Source organism: Siphateles boraxobius, unplaced genomic scaffold, assembly GCF_051911475.1.
Source record: "Siphateles boraxobius isolate OS27281-9 unplaced genomic scaffold, OSU_SipBor_1 16, whole genome shotgun sequence".
Taxonomy (NCBI): Eukaryota; Metazoa; Chordata; class Actinopteri; order Cypriniformes; family Leuciscidae; genus Siphateles; species Siphateles boraxobius.
Genome location: NW_027508766.1, coordinates 11,129,750 through 11,149,836, shown reverse-complemented (window position 1 = coordinate 11,149,836; position 20,087 = coordinate 11,129,750). Strand labels below are relative to the sequence as shown.

At 39.6% G+C, this 20,087-nt stretch overlaps 1 protein-coding gene across 2 annotated transcripts in view; it reads right to left on the bottom strand.

Moving 5' to 3' along the window:
- Window positions 1-19,661, bottom strand: part of LOC143739254 (arrestin domain-containing protein 3-like) — a 29,556-nt gene extending 9,895 nt beyond the window's left edge. For both annotated transcript variants that reach the window (XM_077231592.1, XM_077231593.1), the window contains exons 1-3: window positions 19,332-19,661; window positions 19,186-19,236; window positions 19,027-19,087 (exon numbers count right to left, since the gene is read on the bottom strand). In XM_077231592.1, the coding sequence (XP_077087707.1) occupies window positions 19,027-19,087; window positions 19,186-19,236; window positions 19,332-19,590 (371 nt within the window). In that variant the 5' untranslated portion in view covers window positions 19,591-19,661. The remainder of the gene's footprint in view (window positions 1-19,026; window positions 19,088-19,185; window positions 19,237-19,331) is intronic.
- Between the last annotated feature and the right edge of the window lie 426 nt (window positions 19,662-20,087).

Sequence of the window (20,087 nt, the reverse complement as noted above, 5' to 3'; positions counted from 1 at the left end):
AGGCAGCACGAATCGCTACCCCTTTCCGTGGCACCAGGGATCCTAAGATAGTCTGGACCCTGAGCAGCAGCCAAAGCAGTCCTGATATACCAGGCATGAAGAGGAGAAGGATAGGTCCCGCCGAGGCCAGACCACCTTCCAAGCGACTATGTGTTAACCTTCCAACCCCCTATTCAGTTCCAGGCATTGGGGACGCTGTTTTTGTTGCAAATGCTGAGTCTGCCCCAACCAGAGTGTGCAAACCCAAGCTCCTCAATAAAAAACACTTTCACGAAAAGAGCACTTCTATTTCTTGCACTATCACGGTCATCAGCTCTCCACCACAGCATGGCGACCATTGTCACAGATTGTTCTTGAGATTAGCGTTCAAAACGTCCCAGAAACTGCTGGGCCTCATGGCAGCAGCCTCAACAGCAGTTCCTCTAGGTCTGCTTCATATGCGGCCCATCCAATACTGGCTTAAAACCTGCGCCCCTTCCCGTGCATTGCGAAATGGACACCTCAATCTTAGAGTGACCGATGGCTGCGTCAGAGCCCCAGTTCCTTGGAATTTGCGATGGCAGGCCAGTGTTTGGCTCCTGGACGGGCCTGATGCTGAGCAGGCACATCAATAGCTTAGAAATAATGGCAGTCTTACTCTCCTTTTAAAGCCTTCCAGTCAGAGCTGACGGAGGACCACGTCCTGTCCCGACAGTGGTAGTCTTCATAAATCTCCAAGGGGGACTCAGGTGAGTCGTCTCTTCCTTTGGGCTCAGCACAACATCCGCTCGGCGAGAGCGGTGCATGTGCCAGGGTCTCTGAACAAGGGTGCGGACATGCTGTCCTGGAACTGACTGTATCTGGGGGAATGGAGGCTCCACCCCAAGACGGTGCTGATGATTTGGAGTATCTTCGGGCAAGGGGAAATATACCTCTTTGCCTTGAAAGAGAACTCCCATTGCCCAATGTTCTTCTCCAAGGAACAGGATGCATTGGCTTACGAGTGGCCCCATTCAAGCCTGTATGCCTTCCCGGAGGAAAGTTACTGGAGGAAATGCATAAAGGCACAGAGAGGGCCATCTCGGGGCCAATGTATCTTTTTTCTTCAAGAAGAAAATCGGCCAGTGGGAGGTTTCTCTCCAAGCAAAGAGGTCCACCTCTGCTTGCCCTAAAATGCAAACCATCTGGGGGTGGAGCCTCTACTCCCCCGCGGGCGGTACATTCTGGGACAGCATATATGCTGTGTTCAGTGTTCATGGAGCCTGGCACGAAAAGCGCTCTTCTAAGTGAAGACATTGGCTATCCATTGCACCCACAGGAGGAAGCGGCACGCCAACTTGTTCAGCGGGCGAGACTTGAGACCCCTTGGTGATTTATACTACCACAGTCCTGCTGTTCAATCGGACCAGGACATTGTAACGACTGAGACAAATCAGACACAATTATTTGTTATAGTTAACAAATAATATTTAAAGCTCACTCTGGGATCTGTGGTCCCATACCCCAACAACGGCAAGAAGGGTCTTTGGTTACCATGACTATGATCAGATAAGTTGGTTTTATTGCTGTTAAAAATGTGGTCACGTGGTCAAGACAAAGAAAACAGATATAGACTTTAAAACAGACTTTGCTGCATTAATCATAGACAAACTGATCCATAAATGAACATTCATCTCAGGACATTGTGGTAATTTACTGTCTTGTGTAGTGTTTTTTTTATACTATTATTTTTCTTTATATATACTGTGTATTTTATAATAGAACCAGCGGTCAACGTAACCTAACCCATACCATGTTTGGTCTTTATAAACTGGTACTTTGAAGATTGAAATGATCGTGTATATGATATGTTGATAGCTGCGCAACATATTAGTATTCTTTCATAGTTTCTTCATCAGCAACCAATCCACCTGCACATGCAAATGAGCACGCTTGAAACAAAGATCCATAAATCAAATTCTCCCACTTGGAAATTCCACCTTTCTTATTGATCGAGCCAACCTTGAGAGGTGGGACCTTTCTCAGGCTTTAAATTGCATCAACACAAGCCCTTCCTTCTCTTGACCTTCTTGGTACGTTTGGGGTGCTGTGCTGTCCTGCTTGGCCTCAGCAGTAGAGTTCTCAACGGGCCTGAAAATTACAACCCGACCCGGCCCGTGGCTTTTAAAGCCCGGAACCGATGTAACCCGACACATCAACATGAATTATCTGCCCGACGCCGATTTTCTTTTTTTTTCTTCTTTTTTTCTCTTACACGTATTATCATGACCAGCAGATGGGAATTCAAATCAACCTTTAATGTTCACGTCTTTTTACAATAGCCTACAAACAATACAAACAACTGAAACAAACTTTAAATATATAAATAGGCTATATAGGCTACTAAATATGCCTCAAATAAAAATCTTCTGGACAACCCCTTTTTTTTGCTGTCATATTTCATCAGCACCTTGTATTTTGAGCATTGCACATAACCTGTAGAATTTCCATCAGAATCCAGAACCACTCCAAACACTTTCCAGACAGTGTTGCCAGATCTCGCGAGACAAATAAGCAACCAGGCACGTGAAAACAAGCCCAAAACAAGCGACTTTTTCTCATAGACAGTAAAAGAGCTTTTTCTATGGAGACCCCTAGGTATAATTATATTTTTACATTCTTCATTTTCATAAACTCAAACTTGTATAACTTTTTTTCTGTTTCACTTTCATAATTTCATAATACTTCACTTCAACAATAATCTGGCAAATGTCTTCTTTAAAACAAGACCAACCATAGGTCTATATTCCAAAGCATTCTTGAATTACAACCATTTAAGTTTGAATAGTGATTTTCATGTCTATGAGAAGAAAGGGGGAGTGACAGTTAAAGGGTTAAAAGATATTAAACTATAATATCTATATCTAGAATATCTAAAATATAATTAATATATAAAAACTCTCCTACAGTCCAGTCACCATCAGTCGCGACTCGGTATTTTCATTTAAACGTCACTCACTGACGTTTTCCTGACCAGAAAAAAAGATTGCCCTGCTCAGCCTCTGATTGGCTAGTACTCATTGCCATCTGGGTCAGAGCCAATTAGAAGCAGGATGTGGGTGGGAAAAAACTCTGTGTATAGAGAAAGGAGAGAGACAGAGGGAACAGGCAAGACAAACTCCTACGTTTAAATAACATAATATATATGCTTGACAACGAGCTGAGAACAAGCCCAAATAAGCAACTACACTTTAGAAACAAGCCCAAAAAAACGCGACCCGCGACTACCAATATTTGTAAGTGACTTTACAGAAAAACAAGCCCAAAGTCGCTTATAATAAGCGGACTTGGCAACACTGTTTCCAGACCTCTGATTTTCCCACTCCTGTAGTAGCGACGGTGAATTCACCTGCGGCAAGTTTACTTTTCACCAACTCAATCTTCTTCACCAACTCAATCTTCTTCTCCAGGCTAAAGGCGTGCACGCAGCGGCGTTAGGTCTGCCCCCGCGATGCACGTTGCATGCAGCAGCCAGACTTTCTTTACGGTGAACAGCAGCGATGATTGATTTTTTTTTTTTTTTCACTGAGCGGAAAAGATTAAGCCCGAGGTCCGACCCGACCTGAGTCATTTGCTTATATTTTCGACCCCAACCCGGCCTGAACCCGCGGGTCCCGTCGGGCCGATCCGGCCCGTTGAGAACTCTACTCAGCAGGCCCCAGGGCAGCAGGCCTTGACTCACAACCAGCCATGTGCTCATTCAGGAGTGAGAGAGCTCTCTCAACCACAACAGAATCAAGGACAACCTCAGGAGTTTGGCAAAATGTCTGTATTCAACGCAGAAGAAGTCCATCGCAACTCCCACCATTTGCTCTGCGTGTCCTCTCAGGCCTAGGGCCGGCAGGCCACAATCTGCACTCCAGCCATGAGAACAGAGTCGAACTAACCATGCAAGTTAATCATATCTTCTTCATCCAATGGAGAAGAAAACGATTGCAACTTCAACATTTGACACTCACGGAACCATCAACAACTTAAATTTTCAACAACTTCAAGAATTGTGTCCACTGCAAAGGCATTGTCCACTGTAAAAAGTATACATTTAATGAGGAACTTTGAAAATGATAAGCTGATGGTTCTTTTCATGTTCAATGAATCTTTTCCGTAGCTTCATTCCATTTCCGGTTTCATTCTGTAATTTATCATCTACCCATGTATGTGTGGTTAGATTAGTTATGTTTGTAATTTAGTTAATAAAACTTGTGCACAATACGGATTTAGTTCTGATTCTCTGCTTGCAAAAAAAAATATGTTATGATCTTGATCTGGTTACATGCTCTAAGTGCAGTACATGCTCAGAAATAATTATTTTTCTGTGGCCATGAAAGATACCCTTTTCTTAGAATAAATGAATGATCAAAAGAGTTTGTTGGACGAACTGATTAATTGATTGTAATATTAATTTAGCTACATCAAGTTAATCCAATTAACTGACCCAAATATTCATAATAAATCACTAGTTATGAGTTATTATTAATATTTTCCCTTTGAGCTAACTCGCTACAACATGGCACCCTCTAAGCTCTGATTAGAGCTCCTTGAAGGCCATCATTTCCAGGAATTGATGTGCCAGTTTGTCGTCGGCTCCGTCCAGAAGCCAAAGGCTGGCCTGTTGTTGCATAAGGCGCATCTACAGGCCCCCTGCCTGCGAACTGGAGCGAGCGCTTGATTATTACCAAAACCCAATTTCCATCCGTGCCGTCTTGGTTTATCAAATTGGGTTAATAAGGCTGGCTTTGTGCAGCGAGGGGTAGAAAAGTGACAGATGTCAGCTCACTGGATAAAGAAGAAGAATGGTTCTTTTATGAGGGTGTTTGTTTGTGACCTGCGACTATTTCTGTGCTGCTGTAAAATGTTCAGCGATGCCGTCCGCTGCAGAACCAAACAGACCTAAGGGAGAGATGGGGTAGTCAAGGTAGGCTGTCTTGTCGGTGGAGCTCTTTGAAGGCCATCGGGTCAGGGCAAGTTTCATCCATCATGCAGAGAAGCTTGGTCTGGTAGACTTGAAGGACCGACATTGTATGAAGGACGGATCCACCTTGACCATTCACGGCATATGCTCTGGCTGCGAGGGGGTCCTGCTGATGGCGGACCTGCTGCAGAACTTCCCTTAACAAGGCTGCTGAGGGCCAACCACTTCAAGTCAACTTTTCTATGGTCTTTAGAGGATGAGCTCCGAGTCCTGCTGAGACCCGGCTGTCTCTTTGGGTGGCGGGGGCAAAGTCATCGCCGGAGTATGCCCAGTTCTCTGCTCCAAAGGCAGCCAGATACATAGGCTACGTTTACATGCAAAAGTTTTGTTTCAATCGGACTGAATTCATTCCAATTGATGAATCTGAATGTAGTGTTTACATGAACGCTAAACAAGTAATTGGGTTGACATGTGCGTTTATATGTCACAAGCTTAAAATCGGAATAGATTTTTTGACATTTCGTGAGCTTAGAATTATACGGTTCTATCTCCACTTTTGGTCGAAACTGAGTTTTTGACAATCTTATCCATTAGGTGTTTATTAATGCCGGTGTGGTGTTATTTTTGTAAAAAAAAAATTATTTTGTCAGTAGTTATTAATAAAATAGAAAGGTTCCATCTCACAAAACAGCAGGGATGTAAAAACTTTGATGCTCAATTTCTCAGAACTACCCTAAACGGAGATAGAACTGTATAATTCTAAGCTCAAGATTTCACACTGCACGAATATACTGAGTTTTCCGCTGTTTGCGCATTATAACCATTCTCCTACATTGTTTTTTTATTTTTTTTAAACAGCAGACTTAATATTTATCCATTTCTGATCATAATTTAAAGTAAATGAGCATATGAACCGTTGTGCCGTGCTGCTTATATGTATCGCGCAGATAAAATGCCCCTCCCAGCGCCCCAAAACCAATCGTCTTTGGATGAGAATTCTAAACAGGGACTGGTGACACATTGTCCTGCTCCACTTGACGGGACACTCATTTATATGACACTTTATTCGACAGGAAGAATAGCTTTTTATGCTCGTCATTGCACTATTTCAGTGTCATTGCACATGCGCAGTCCTTTCAGTTTTCAATCCGATCAAGTGTTTACATGTTCTCTCGATTGGATTAGAAAAGGAATAAACCACCCCTTTCAATATGATCGAAATTTAATTCGGATCGAGGTCAATCGGATTAAGGTGTTTACATGAGAGCTTTTCAGTCGGATTGAGCCGTCAGTCCGATTACTATTATTTGGTTACATGTAATTGTAGCCATAGTGTCATCAAAGTCCTCCTTGGAGCCGCAAAATGAAACAATGCCACTCGCACCAGATAAGGGGCACTGGTCTTCTTGGGTGAAGAGCACTGGAGATGTATCGCAACAAACGTTTTGCAACAAACGTCGCTAAAATAGACTCTTTTAATAAGTGAAATTTGCTCTTTGAAGAGTCGCCGGATAGCTGCAGAGGAGTGCCGAGTCTGTTAATAAGAATAATAATAATGTTTATTTTTTATAGCGCCTTTCAAGAAGCCAAGGTCGCTTCACAAAATAGTACAATCAGTTGACAGACAAAGAGACAACCAATCTGCTTATTATAACAATCAAGCAAGCTGAAAAGCAGATAGAGACAGATATGAGAAGTTATAGAATCCAAGAAATATAAATTTCGATAAAGTAAACATGTAACATAGAAAAAATGAAAAATTGGAAGACAGAGAAGCAGAGAGGAAAATAATTATTTACAGAGCATGTTGAATAGATGAGTTTTAAATTGAGATTTGAAAGTCTGAGGTTAAGGGTGGCACGAAGATTAAGGGGCCGCTTATTCCATAGCTTACACATATATCAAATCAGAATCTTTTTTCCTGTATGTATAACGACATCTCATTGCCACAAGTTCTCCTGCTTGGTGATTCTTCTATCAAGGGAATTAATCTTCCAGCTTGTATCACCTATTGTCTGTCTAATGGTAAGATTGGTGATTTCATCAAGCTTTTGCCTAAACTTTTTCACTTACATACATCTGTCAAAATAGTCATTGTACATACTGGGACTAATGAGATGGTGGATAGGCAATCAGCCAGATTGCACTCAGAGCTTGAGGAAATATGTTTTCAAATTGAATCCTTAGGAAAGCGCTGTATTCTATCTGGTCCTCTCCCCTCTCCTTCTATGAGCTCTGAATATTTTAGTCGTCTTTATGGACTGCATCAATGGCTATGCCACTTTTGTCTAGCTGCTGGTTTTAATTTTATTTCTAATTTTGACTCCTTTTGGACTAGGCATGACCTTTTTAATGCTGACAGACTTCACCTAAATAGGGGAGGGACCAAGCTGCTCACCTCCAATCTAGTGATATAACTATATAGCCTTTGGTATTGACTGACATGATGCTCAGCCTGACCCTCCTTCAGCCCATCCCTGTTCTACTCAGCATAGTAATCATGAGGGTCCTGCTAAACTTTCCACCTGCATAAATCTATATATGACCTCGGTACACCTGCATACTTCTATCATGTCCTTACAGGCTCATATTACTGTACAAATTGGTTCCACAATGGCAAAGTGGAATAGACCTAAACGGAACTTTGCTCGTAGACTTAACCCATCTAATCTACTTATCATTCCTAAGAAATCATCTGTCCCTGTGGAAAAAAACATTTTTCTTACAGTAAAACTCTCTCTGCTAAATATCAGGTCACTCATAAAAAAGTCTTTTTTAATTAATGATCTTATTTCCTCATATAAACTTGATTTTTTACTTTTAACTGAAACTTGGCTTGATTCAGTAAACTGTAATAGTATTCTGATTGAATCTTCTCCCTCCAACTATAACTTTATAAGTGTCAACCATGAAAATAGACGTGGGGGAGGAAATAGCTAAAATTTTTAAAACTTCTTTTCAGTGTCAACTGTCATCTTATGGTGACTATGCTTCTTTTGAATATCTTTGTGCTGTCCTTAAAAGTTGTCCAAAAATCTTGCTGCTAACTGTATATAGACCCCCTATTTTATCAGTTGCAGTCTTCCTTGAAGATTTCTGTGAATTTCTCTCTGAAATCTGTGTTCACTTTGACAGCATTGTTATATCAGGTGATTTCAACATACACGTAGATAACCCTGAAAACCAGCATGCAAGAGACTTTTTGGCGCTGATCGATGCCTTCAATTTGACACAACATATACAGGGCCCCACTCACTCTCAGGGCCATACACTCGATCTTGTCATCACAAAGGGTGTAACTGTTTCCACATCTGTTGTGGATCTAGCCTTATCTGATCACTGTTGTATTTTCTTTGAAGTCTGCTTGCTCCCCTATTGTCAGAATAACTCTATTATGATCAGAAAGAGAGCTATAAATGACAAAACTTGTGCTCTTTTTGAGCAAACACTCTTTGAGTCCAAAAATTCATCTCCTAAGACTGCTGATAACTTGTTGGAAGATTTTAATTTAAGAATGACAAATATAATGGATGATATTGCCCCTTTAAAACTGAAAAAAAATCCATTGGAAAACAGAAAGCTCCATGGATGAATTATCCGTTAGTTAAACTGAAAAAGAAAGAATGTAGGAGAACAGAAAGGAAATGGCGTGAATCCAAACTTAATTCAGACTATCTGATCCATAAAGGGACACTTTACGAATATAATTCTGTTATTTGTAAAGCAAGACAATCTCATTTCTCCACTATTATCAATAGTAAAGCTAATAATACCCGTGCACTATTTTCCACCTTTGAGAAGTTAACAAATCCTTCACCTTATCTGGCTCCTGAACTACTCTCAGTTGAAAAGTGCAATGAATTTGCCTCTTTCTTTAAGAGCAAAGTAGAGAACATAAGACATCATATCTCATATACGTCGCATAGCGTCTCTCACTTTGAATCACCAATTAGTCTGAGGGATGAGCTCAGAACTCTTTCAAATTTCAGCCCTGTTGACCTCGACACTCTTGAAAAGACTGTACAAAGTCTAAGTTCCTCCACATCTGAGCTGGACATTTTACCAACTAGCTTTTTTAAATCTGTGTTTCATCTAATAGCAACTGATGTGCTTTTAATAACTAATACCTCTCTACTGAGCGGCGTATTCCCTAAGTCCCTTAAAATAGCCATTGTAAAACCTTTACTTAAAAAGAACAACCTGGATGAGTCTGTCCTCAACAACTACAGACCCATATCAAATTTGTCTTTTATCGGTAAAATTGTTTTTAATCAAGTGTCTGCGTTTCTAACCTCAACTTCCTGTTTTGATCTCAACCAGTCAGGTTTTAGAAAATACCATAGCACTGAAACAGCCTCGGTTAAAGTAGTCAACGACATTCGGCTAAATAATGATGCTGGAAAAACCACTGTTCTTATGCTGTTGGACCTCAGTGCGGCGTTCGACACTGTTGACCACAGCATGCTAGTAGAAAGACTTAAATGCTGTGTTGGCCTCTCTGGCTCGGTCATCTGCTGGCTAAAGTCTTATCTAGAACACAGGAGTTTTTGTTTCTATTGGTCATTATGCTTCAGCTCCTGTGTCCTTAACATGTGGTGTCCCTCAGGGCTCAATCCTTGGCCCTCTTTTGTTTAATCTGTACATGCTCCCTCTTGGCCAAATTATGAAAAACCATTCTATTAGCTACCATAGCTACGCAGATGATAGACAGTTATATCTATCCTTGTCTCCCAACGAGTTTGCTCCCCTTGAATCTCTTTATCACTGTCTTAATCAAGTTCAAGACTGGATGTCTAAAAATCTCCTTAAATTAAACACAGACAAAACTGAAGTAATTATCTTTGGGAAAAAGGATCAAAGACTAAAGACTGCCACATTATTGGGAATGAAAGGTTTTGAGGTAGTGGAAACCGTGAAGAACCTAAGTTTCAATAGCCACATAAAGGCAGTCACAAAATCAGCTTTTTATCATTTAAAAAACATTGCAAAGGTTAAAAACTTTATATTGCAGGTAGATTTAGAAAAGCTTATTCATGCTTTCATCACCAGTAGGGTGGATTATTGTAATGGTCTTTTCACTGGTCTCCCTAAAAAAACAATAAAACCTCTTCAAATTATTCAAAATGCAGTAGCAAGGCTATTGACCAGAACTAAAAGAAAAGATCATATCACACCAATTTTAAAATCTCTACACTGGTTACCAGTGATCTATAGAACTGATTTTAAAGTTCTTTTTCTTGTTTTTAAATCACCAAATGGTCAAGGACCTCTTTATATAGCAGAGATGCTTGAAACATATAGCCCCTCAAGATCTCTTAGATCTGCTGGAAAACTCCAACTGGTACAATCCAGCGCTCGTACCAAGCAGGGAGAGGCAGCCTTTAGTTGTTATGCGGTCCGTCTTTGGAAACGTCTTCCTGTAGACATTAAGACCTCTCCTACTGTCTCTATTTTTAAATCCAGACTAAAAACAAAACTTTTCTATGATGCTTTCTATTAACCCTCTCTTGTACCTGTGGTCTGTAAGGTTTTTATTTTTAGCTCTCAATTTTGTGTATTATGTTCCCTGTGAACTATTATGTTTTTATTTTAAGCTCTCAATTTTGTGTATTATGTTTCTTGCGATTTAACAGGTTTTTATTGCTAATGTTATTGTGTAATTGCTATTATGTAAAGCACATTGGGTTACCGTTCTGTGTATGAAATGGGCTATATCAATAAACCTGAACCTGAACTTAGGGCCTACAACACTAAAAGCTTTACCACCCACAGTAGAGAGTTTGTACTTGGGTTCGACAAGAAAATTGTCATTGCTAGATCTAAGGGTCCGGGCAGGAACATATGGTTGCACTAACTCAGAAAGGTATTGGGATGCGGGGCCATGACAGGCTTTATAAACCAAGACTAAAATGTTAAACCGGATTCGATTGACCACAGGAAGCCAGTGAAGTTGGTGAAGGATAGGAGTGATATGTGCAGATTTTTTATTATATGTAAAGGGCTCGGGCAGCAGAGTTTTGCACCATTTTAAGGCGATGTATAGCTTTGGACGGTAGGCCGCTATATAAGGAGTTACAATAGTCCAATCTGGAGGTTATAAACGCGTGGATGACAGTTTCAGCATCTCCAGAGTTAAGAGAGGGGCATATACGAACAATATTCCGCAAGTGGAAGCAGCATGATTTAATAGTCTGACCAATGTGTGAGTGAAAACATAACGAGGAGTCAAAACAAAACTCCAAGATTCCACACAGTTTTTGAAGGCCTAATCTGGAGACCATCAATTTCAATAAAAATATCATGCCTGGGTACACTCTGTGATTAAGGGCCAATCAACAGGATTTCCGTTTTCCCAGCATTAAGCTGTAAGAAGTTATCAGACATCCATGTTTTAAGTTTCTGAAGGCAAGAAGCAGTTGCAGCAGTAGAAGCGCTTCTAATCCGCTGCTTGAGGCTTGTTTCAACAGAAAGCAGAAAGGCTTCAATCTTCTCTTCAGAGTCGAGAGAAGACTATCTTCGAGCTTGGAGAAAAAGTCTGATGAAAATGGCTTTCGTTGCAACTTAAATAGGCAGTCAGCCCTGCCCGTTTTGGTGGGCTGAAAAGCCATTGTCTCTGTTGGTGCATAGACGTGAACCAGTCAGGCTTCATACGTTTTCCCCATACGCATCACATCAGCTACTGACGCAATGTGAGTGAACCATATCACAAGGGAAATTTACAGTTCATCTCTCACTGCTATTTTGAAAAGGCAAACTGAAATTTTTAAACCGGGATTATTCCTGTTCCCAGATTGTTTTGATGGTGATTCCCTTCAGTATAGGTCATTCATCAAGTCTTTTGAAAGGGGCATAATAAAACGGGAAGTATAGATGACAGGCATTACTACCAAAGAGTATATAAGTACCAATAGGCAAAACTCAATAGAACGTTCCATTGCAACAAACGCACCCATGCGCAGAGCTGCAGTTCCGCCATCTTGGACTGAACGCAACAAAGCTGTCATGAAATTGAAGGATACCGGATCAAATTCAAAAGCAGTTAAGGGAACAAAATAGTAGTTTCTAGGTTTCAATATCTCTATAGCCTAAACTAAAATGGCGTGCTGAATAATGTGCAACAAAATAATTCTTATGGATCGGTTTATAATCAAACAATTTAAATAAAGCATTTAAATAAAGCTTCATAAAGCATGAAGCTGTCAAATAGGCTATTTATTTACCCCAATAACTTTTGGGGATAACTCCCGTTTTCATACACAGCACAATTTTACAACACCAGTAACAACAGCCCATGTTCTTCATGAAATTATTGACAAATTCCTTGAAAAAGCCAAAACACAATGAATAGTGAGTATGTGAAAGGGACAACACATTAGTCAAGAGAGACTATTTAATAGTAATAGAAGATCGTCACAAAATTAACAGTTATAAAATTGGTGATGGTAAGTAGATCACCACATCATTTCTGCCTGCAGTACACACAACAAATCAAACATTGTGCAAGTAAAGTGCACACATTTACAACAAATAGAATGACAATGCTAAGTATATTAGCTGTTCTATGTTTTAGTCTTTAGTTTTATTATAATTTAATTCATCTTGACTGATAAAAACTTCTTCGCCATCTAGCGATTGTTGTCAAAACTGCAACGGAGTTTCGCCTCTTGGTACTTCTAAACTCTTTGTTACTACCTACAGTAGTACACAAGGAGGCAACCTAGAAATCTTGTCAATACATTTCTGCATATGGATCCGTATAACACCGTGTCCTAACCAGATGCGATGCGATAAGATTCCAGCGACAAATAATTTGACTGTCCACACCAGATGTGACGCGACTATGGGACGCAATGTAGTCCCGGCAAGCTCCCAGCACTCTCAACTAAATGGATAAGTACATAATCAAATTCATGAATATTACACCATTTAACACTATTAAAAATACATACTGAGTTATGGAAACAATCTGAAAAAAAGTTTCTAAAATAGAATTATTGCGTGTTGCTGTCGCGGCTGGTTAGGAAAAAAATTCTGATTAACATGGAAAAGATACCTTTTATCACGTGTCGCAGCATCGCATGTAGTTAGGATGTGGTGTAAGGCCTACAAGGAAGCAAAAGGCAATTGAAATGGAACTTTGGTAACAGCACTAAAATATCAACATCATATGTTGACAAAGTACTGAAATTGACTACTATCAAGGCTGAGGATGGTTCTGCTATAATCGTATCCTCTTTTTTTGTGAAGATGTTGACTTACTGAATGAATGAACTAGAAATTCCATCCACTCTAAACTTGTATCTAAGGGCATTTTCACACTGGCAGTTTAGTTTGGAACGAGGCACGGTTCACATGAAACCGGACCTGGGTGTGCACCTGGGTACCGAACCCAAGACTACCTGAATTAGGTGGTCTGAGTTCGGTTGCACTCGAGCTGTGCCATGAGTCGCGTGAATGTGAAAGCAACACGGACTTGGGAGCATGCTTGTTCAGGAAGTTAAGTAACCTGCGCATACGTTTTAGCCGTTTATGATGCATTTAGTTAAATAAAACAAACGTAAAGGATGATAGTGCTGATGATTTACCTTGGATACAAGCGAGAATGAGCCTGCAATGTATTCATGCATAGCGAGTGCAATCAGGGCAGCTAATGTCAATCCACTGTCTCCTCAAAAGAGTCTGTTTGCAAGCAGCAGAAAGCCGCCTTCATGTGACGCATACAAGTCCAAGTGTCGTTTACTAAGCTGAGCATAATAGCAGCACCATGTTAATAAAAGATACAATATTTTGACCCGCGTTCAATTTTCTATCATATGTCATGCACCTTTGTGATGACGTAAGATAAACGCAAATGCACAAGGATTCATTAGAATCAAATTGGGTGTGAAACCAGACCAACGCTGCTGGGGAACGCTGGGAACAATCACGCTCGAAATCGAACAGGAGCAAACGTGCCCAGTGTGAAAACGCCCTAAGTCAGCCTTCAAGCTACAAGATCAGTGGAGAAAAATAGTCTATAAAATTCAGTCCATCTGTGGAAAGTAATGTAGTCTGTGGTATGGAAGTCAATGTCTACACCAAACTGTACGCCAGACAGGTTGCTAGTTTCAACAGAACACACAACCACACAAGACAAGAACTCATCAATAAATGTCGTAAATTGAGTGAAGTCAAAATAGCACCGTTAGATGCAGACATTAGAGGCTTTCGCACCAGATAGTTCTAAGAACTAACCACCAGTATGATTCCCCGAGAACTAATGGCTCCCCTAGGAACGTTTTCTGGTTGCATTCGCAATGCCAGTAGGAACTCCGAAGTGACGCAAGACACGGTTGTTGTTGTGACTTTTATTTTAATGGTGTTGCAGACCTTTATTTTGACGGCGCTGAGAAATGACAGAGCCAGAGCAAATAAACAATGCTCACATTCTCCATGTTCATCAGTTTATGATCTGTCTAACAGTCCTAATATGTTAGATAGAACTAATATACTTAGAAAGTAGACAGTAATGAAAAGTTATTAGAGTATGCCGTGTGGTTGATGTCCAGTGTTGCTAGCTGAGCAGAAATACATAATCATGTTTCTCTTGGTCCACTCAAAGTTGCGTTGTATTTTCTCCTCAGCGTAAAGGTTAACAGACCCATCTATCACTGTTTTCCAAGTTTATAGAGTTAGTTTGTGGAGTAAATATATAGGCTATAATCTGTGTGCTTACATAGCCTTTTTAAAAATGGCGGGTGCTGGTGTTTCACCTGTGTTCAGCCAATCAGCGTACACTAACGTCACGAGTAGTTCCTATAGTGTTGGTTTCGACCCGACCCTGAAGTAGGAGCTAAATTAGTTTCTCCAAAAGAGTTCTTAGAACTAAAATAGTTCCTAGGTTCTTCGGTGCGAAAGCGCCAAAATCCGGGTACTTTTGCCAATAGTTATAGGACCTATGAAAAGGTTCCTCCGGTGCAAAAGCCCCTATTGTACAGCTAATTGGAACAAATGCTGCAAGACTGATGGAACCGTGGAAAGTTGTTAATATGGGATGTGTACAGAAACTGTAAAATGAAATTCCAGGACTTTCAAGGACTTTAAGCACTACTCTTTTGGTTTTCAAGGACTACAATCATCACACTTATCAAACAATATCTTTATTATCTTTCGAATTCTAAAAAAGATAAATAGAAAAAAATAAAATAAAAAAAATAATAAAACATAATGGTACAAATAAAGTGTAGCACATGCAATGGCTGTGGTAACTTTAGCCATTAATAGGATACTATGACAAAGATATAGTTTTCCTTATTCAAACTGACTTTTTCTCCCTTGAATATATGATTTTTCAGAAGAATGAAATCTTTATCAAATACTTTAAATTTATTTGAGAAATAACACGCTTATAACCATGTGAAATGGCTGTATATAAATGTGAAAAGATTGTTTTATCAATAAAATTAAACACTAGCCTATTTTCTAACATCCTATTGTCTTCCAATAATTCAAGCACTTTTTCAGAAATATGGCTGTTTTCAAGGGTTTTCCAAGATTTTCATAAAGTCAAATTCAAGTACTTCTTCGAGCACTATAAGCACTTTGTACAAACCCTGTTAATAGTCATGGCTCATTGTAATGGTATGCTGTTAAAACACCCTTAGGTTAGGTTGTAAAAAGTCTTATGTAAGAGACTGCCTGTCAATATAGAAAAAGGCATCCATACTTGGTTGTCAATCAAATCTCTGTAGCAAATTTTAATGACTTGTTAATACAGATGTCAATGAGCTTGCATCTAAAGATGAAAAGGAGTAAAGAAAGGGTCAAGAATTATAGATGTCATTACTAGAATTAATGACTTGTTAATACAGATGTCAATGAGCTTGCATCTAAATATGAAAAGGAGTAAAGGAAGGGTCAAGAATTATAGATATCATTACTAAAATTAATTACAGATGTAATATGCAGGTATTTTTAAAATAAGTACAATGTAAAAACATGCATGCACACAATAGGTGCATTGTATCAAATGACTAATGAATAACTGGATTCAAACTCGTGATAAATACGCAAGTTTGTGTAATATAGGTGAAATTACTGTCACAATAGCTTTTCCCACTTCAGTTAAGTTTTAACTACGCAACAGGTCCGTAGATATAATTAAATATGTATCATGCATTTAAAAGTGAATTGCCCAGCAGACAAGCAATTTAAATTTATTTATCTGTTAAATTACTTGATCACACAAATAATATTTCATATGAATCAGACTTAGGCTAATAGTAGTGTATTGTAAAAATTACAGCATCCAAAATAAATGCAAATATGTATTTTTTCAGCATTGCATTATCCCTACAAAACCCCAGTTGCCTACACATTGTTACATCTTCAATGATGGTCATTTGGGCTGATATTTGTCTAACCCGTGCGAGGCGGTGTACACTGGACAAAGCAAATGTGCAAATGATGTGTCCTCCATATAGTTGCGTGTAGTAGCCGCTACTTCAGAAGAAGAACGGGCATCCGTTTGCTATCAATGAGTCGTGCTGCGCCGTGTCCAGTGTAGACACTATCACAAATTATGAATTTTCATGTAGCCAGCATAGTCAATAAAGAAGATTATAGACACGTCATATATCTGCAGCTAAGACAGACAGACATCATGGGCAAAATGTGTTAACATTGCAAACATGTTAGTTTTAAATTATTTGAAACTGCTACGGAAGCAGGGAAGATAATGGGCTATTTACTTTTGACACGCCGCTTGAGTCCGGTGTAGAGAGGGTGTTATGCTCCGGATCTGTGATTATCAATTTGTGTGTAATCCTGAGTTTATCCTGATGGAAATATAAAGAAGCTTTAAACTCCAACAATCTTTTGGAAATGGGGTGTTTTAACCACACAAACAGATCAATTTGAATGAAGCGCCCATTACAGATCCTTTCAGGGGTGCAAATATCTGCAAAATTAATCAGATCAAGAGTGTAAAGCCTAACGTGATTGGTTGTAGCGAGAACGTGCTACGATTGGTCAGCTCAATGTGGCTATTATCTGATTGGCTTAGGTAAATGGTGGTTGGAGTCCACTTATTTGTGGATTTCTCTGCACGTCGACGCTAGAAGTGTTTCCATGTACCCATCCCCTGATGGCTACTTCCAGCAGGATAATGCACCATGTCACAAAGCTAGAAACATTTCAAATTGGTTTCTTGAACATGACAGTGAGTTCACTGTACTAAAATGGCCCCCACAGTCACCAGGTCTTAACCCAATAGAGCATCTTTGGGATGTGGTGGAACGGGAGCTTCGTGCCCTGGATGTGCATCCCACAAATCTCCATCAACTGCAAGATGCTATCCTATCAATATGGGCCAACATTTCTAAAGAATGCTTTCAGCACCTTGTTGAATCAATGCCACGTAGAATTAAGGCAGTTCTGAAGGCGAAAGGGGGTCGAACACAGTATTAGTATGGTGTTCCTAATAAATGGTGTTGACTATGGCTAAAATGTTGACGTAAAGTAGTAAACTTTAGCTACTTTCCCACTGTCAGTCCAAATCCGATTATCTTTGTATCTGATTGGAATCTGATCTAAAATGATGTCCACACTGTGTATTGCAACTGTTCAGATCCGATTTGCGTGTTCATGCAGCTCTTTGGTAATAAGGCAATGATGTTGCGTTGATGGAGGGGTTTGCATTTGCAAAAGAGATGTTGTCTTATTTAAATTTTACAACATGGAAATGTGTAGACGCCACGCTGAACTACTGCGTCTTGAGCTGCAGAACTGTAGGAGGCAGGTATGCACAGCTTTTTTTCCGCGCTCTTATCTGCACCGGTTTAAAAAATAATAATTTTCTGCTTGTCCGGCAAATTGCAACACAGCCTTGTTTTGGCAGCGACTTTCAGCATGTTTCCAATAACAACGTCTGACGTTTACATTTTACATGGCGTGAGAGAGTACCATACCACGCAAAATCCAATCAGAGCGTTCAGACTGAAGCGGATTTCCTGATATGTGATTTGAACAGGATTTCAAACCACATATGGATGTAGCTTGAAACAGATTTCATGTGTTTTTTTGGACTGACAATCTGAACGTAGCCTATGTCGGGATAAGAAAATGAAGGAAGAATAGCGGTAAGGGCTAGAGAAGTTAGCTCATTCGGATCTTTACCACATATTAACTTTAGTTCGTCAAAATTCCGCGCACTCTGCTGCTTACTAAGTCCTTCTATATATGATTTCGCAGCTTCCATGTGTTTTTTTTCCGTAGTTTAGACATCATAAATTAGTGCAACAATGTGTTCAGTAATACATAAACAGTGCATTCCATGCTGTTGTTTACATCCGAGTATCTCCAATATTGGCCACGCATCCGGGTAACTGACCAAATCGTGACATAGGTGCAAACCCTCTATTGATTATTGTAAAAAGAGATGATGCCATCAAAAGGTACAGCGTTATTTATATCCATGCCTTACAATAATTCACCTTTTAGTGCCTGAGGCAGATCAGATCAGATACAATTATTTGTTATAGGGAACTTAATAAATAATTCACAATACCCCTCACCCAACAAGTTAGATTTTCTGTGGTACTTACTATGCATAAACTGCAACTAACATCCTGATGCAGAACAAGGCACTGGTTAACACACCAGCAAAGACACACCAGCAATATAAAGAGAGATTTACTCTCACTTCATTCACTTTGAAACACACAAATAAACCTTCTAATCCTATACATATATAACCACTTGAGAAATGTAGGTCTTTATGCTAAACATGTAGGCCTATCCCATTTCCCAATCGATGGTTGTCTTTTTACATTGTTTTGCCTATGTATTTATTCAAACTCTTTTGAATGTACGTTTTAGATTTTGCATACCGTTGTTAACCAAGATCACATAGCCTATAGCCCAACCAAGGAGGAATAACATTTCTGGATATTACAACTTTTAAATAGGCTAACGTTGTGTTTATTTGCATGTATTTAATGAGCAAAGCAAAGGTTTTACTTTTACTTGAATGTTTACACTACTTGACACTTTTGTTGTTTGCGTATACGCATAAAAGATTATAGCCTTGTCGAAGTGCAACAAACCCAGTAACTTACTGTCGAGGTAACTGAAGGGTGAATGGGTAAACATGACGGCCTGGTGCCACAATCGAAGAATCTAACAAGTCAAAAATCAAAGCAGAGATCAGCATGTTTTTCAGATTAATTATCAAAGCCCTTTTTTGCAATATCAATCAAATCCGCGACCAGACTTACACGGTTGTCCTGATGGATCCCTCAGCATCATCTCATGGTCATTGACGTTACCTACAAGATCAAGTTACAGCGCAAAATAAAGCTGGTTAATTCGACCTGATCTCTCCTAATTGTAAGACAAAAAATACAACTGTAGTTCCTCCTACCATGTGTTTTGTTCTCCCGAACGAAAAACCTCTCCACGGAATAATACTTTTCCTTATCCGAGTAAACAACAGTGCTTTTGTGACGCTCCCTCCAGCAAACCTCTGCTTTCCCTTTAATTTTCACACTCAGCGACTGGATTTTCGTGTCTTTCGCTAGATCCAAAATGACATGTCCCGATATCAAATCCCCGCTAGAGAAGGTATTGTTCTGATTGATAGGACTGTACATAACAGAAATGTTGTTCACAGTGACGGACATCGTCTCCTGGTGCCAGTATCCGCTTCTGACGTTTGATCCCAATGGAATATCACTTTATAGCAGTCAGGCACGCGCTTCCTGCAGGAAACATAGGCTTTAAATGGTACTGTCTATATTTAAAGTAAAACTGCTGAAGATACAAGAAACAAGCCATAATGTCATAACAGCCTGCTGACCAAGAGATTGTGAACAGGCACAAATAGGGAGTGCTACTAAAATTCTGCTTCATTTAAGGTTTCCAAGAGCACAGTTGCCTCCATTGCAAAAAGTTTTATTTTTTAAAAGTGCTTCGGTCACAATCTTGTCTTTGCTTTGTCATTATGGGGTATGAAGTATATATGTGTAAGTATGAAGTGTATGTAACCCTTTAACTGCCCCAAACAAGAAAAATGCATTGGAATCTTTTTTTTTTTTTTTTTTTGCATTTCTTTTCTCCTTATGTCGCTAGTTACCACACTCAATGTATTTTTTTTTTTTTCAACCCATCCCATAATTTT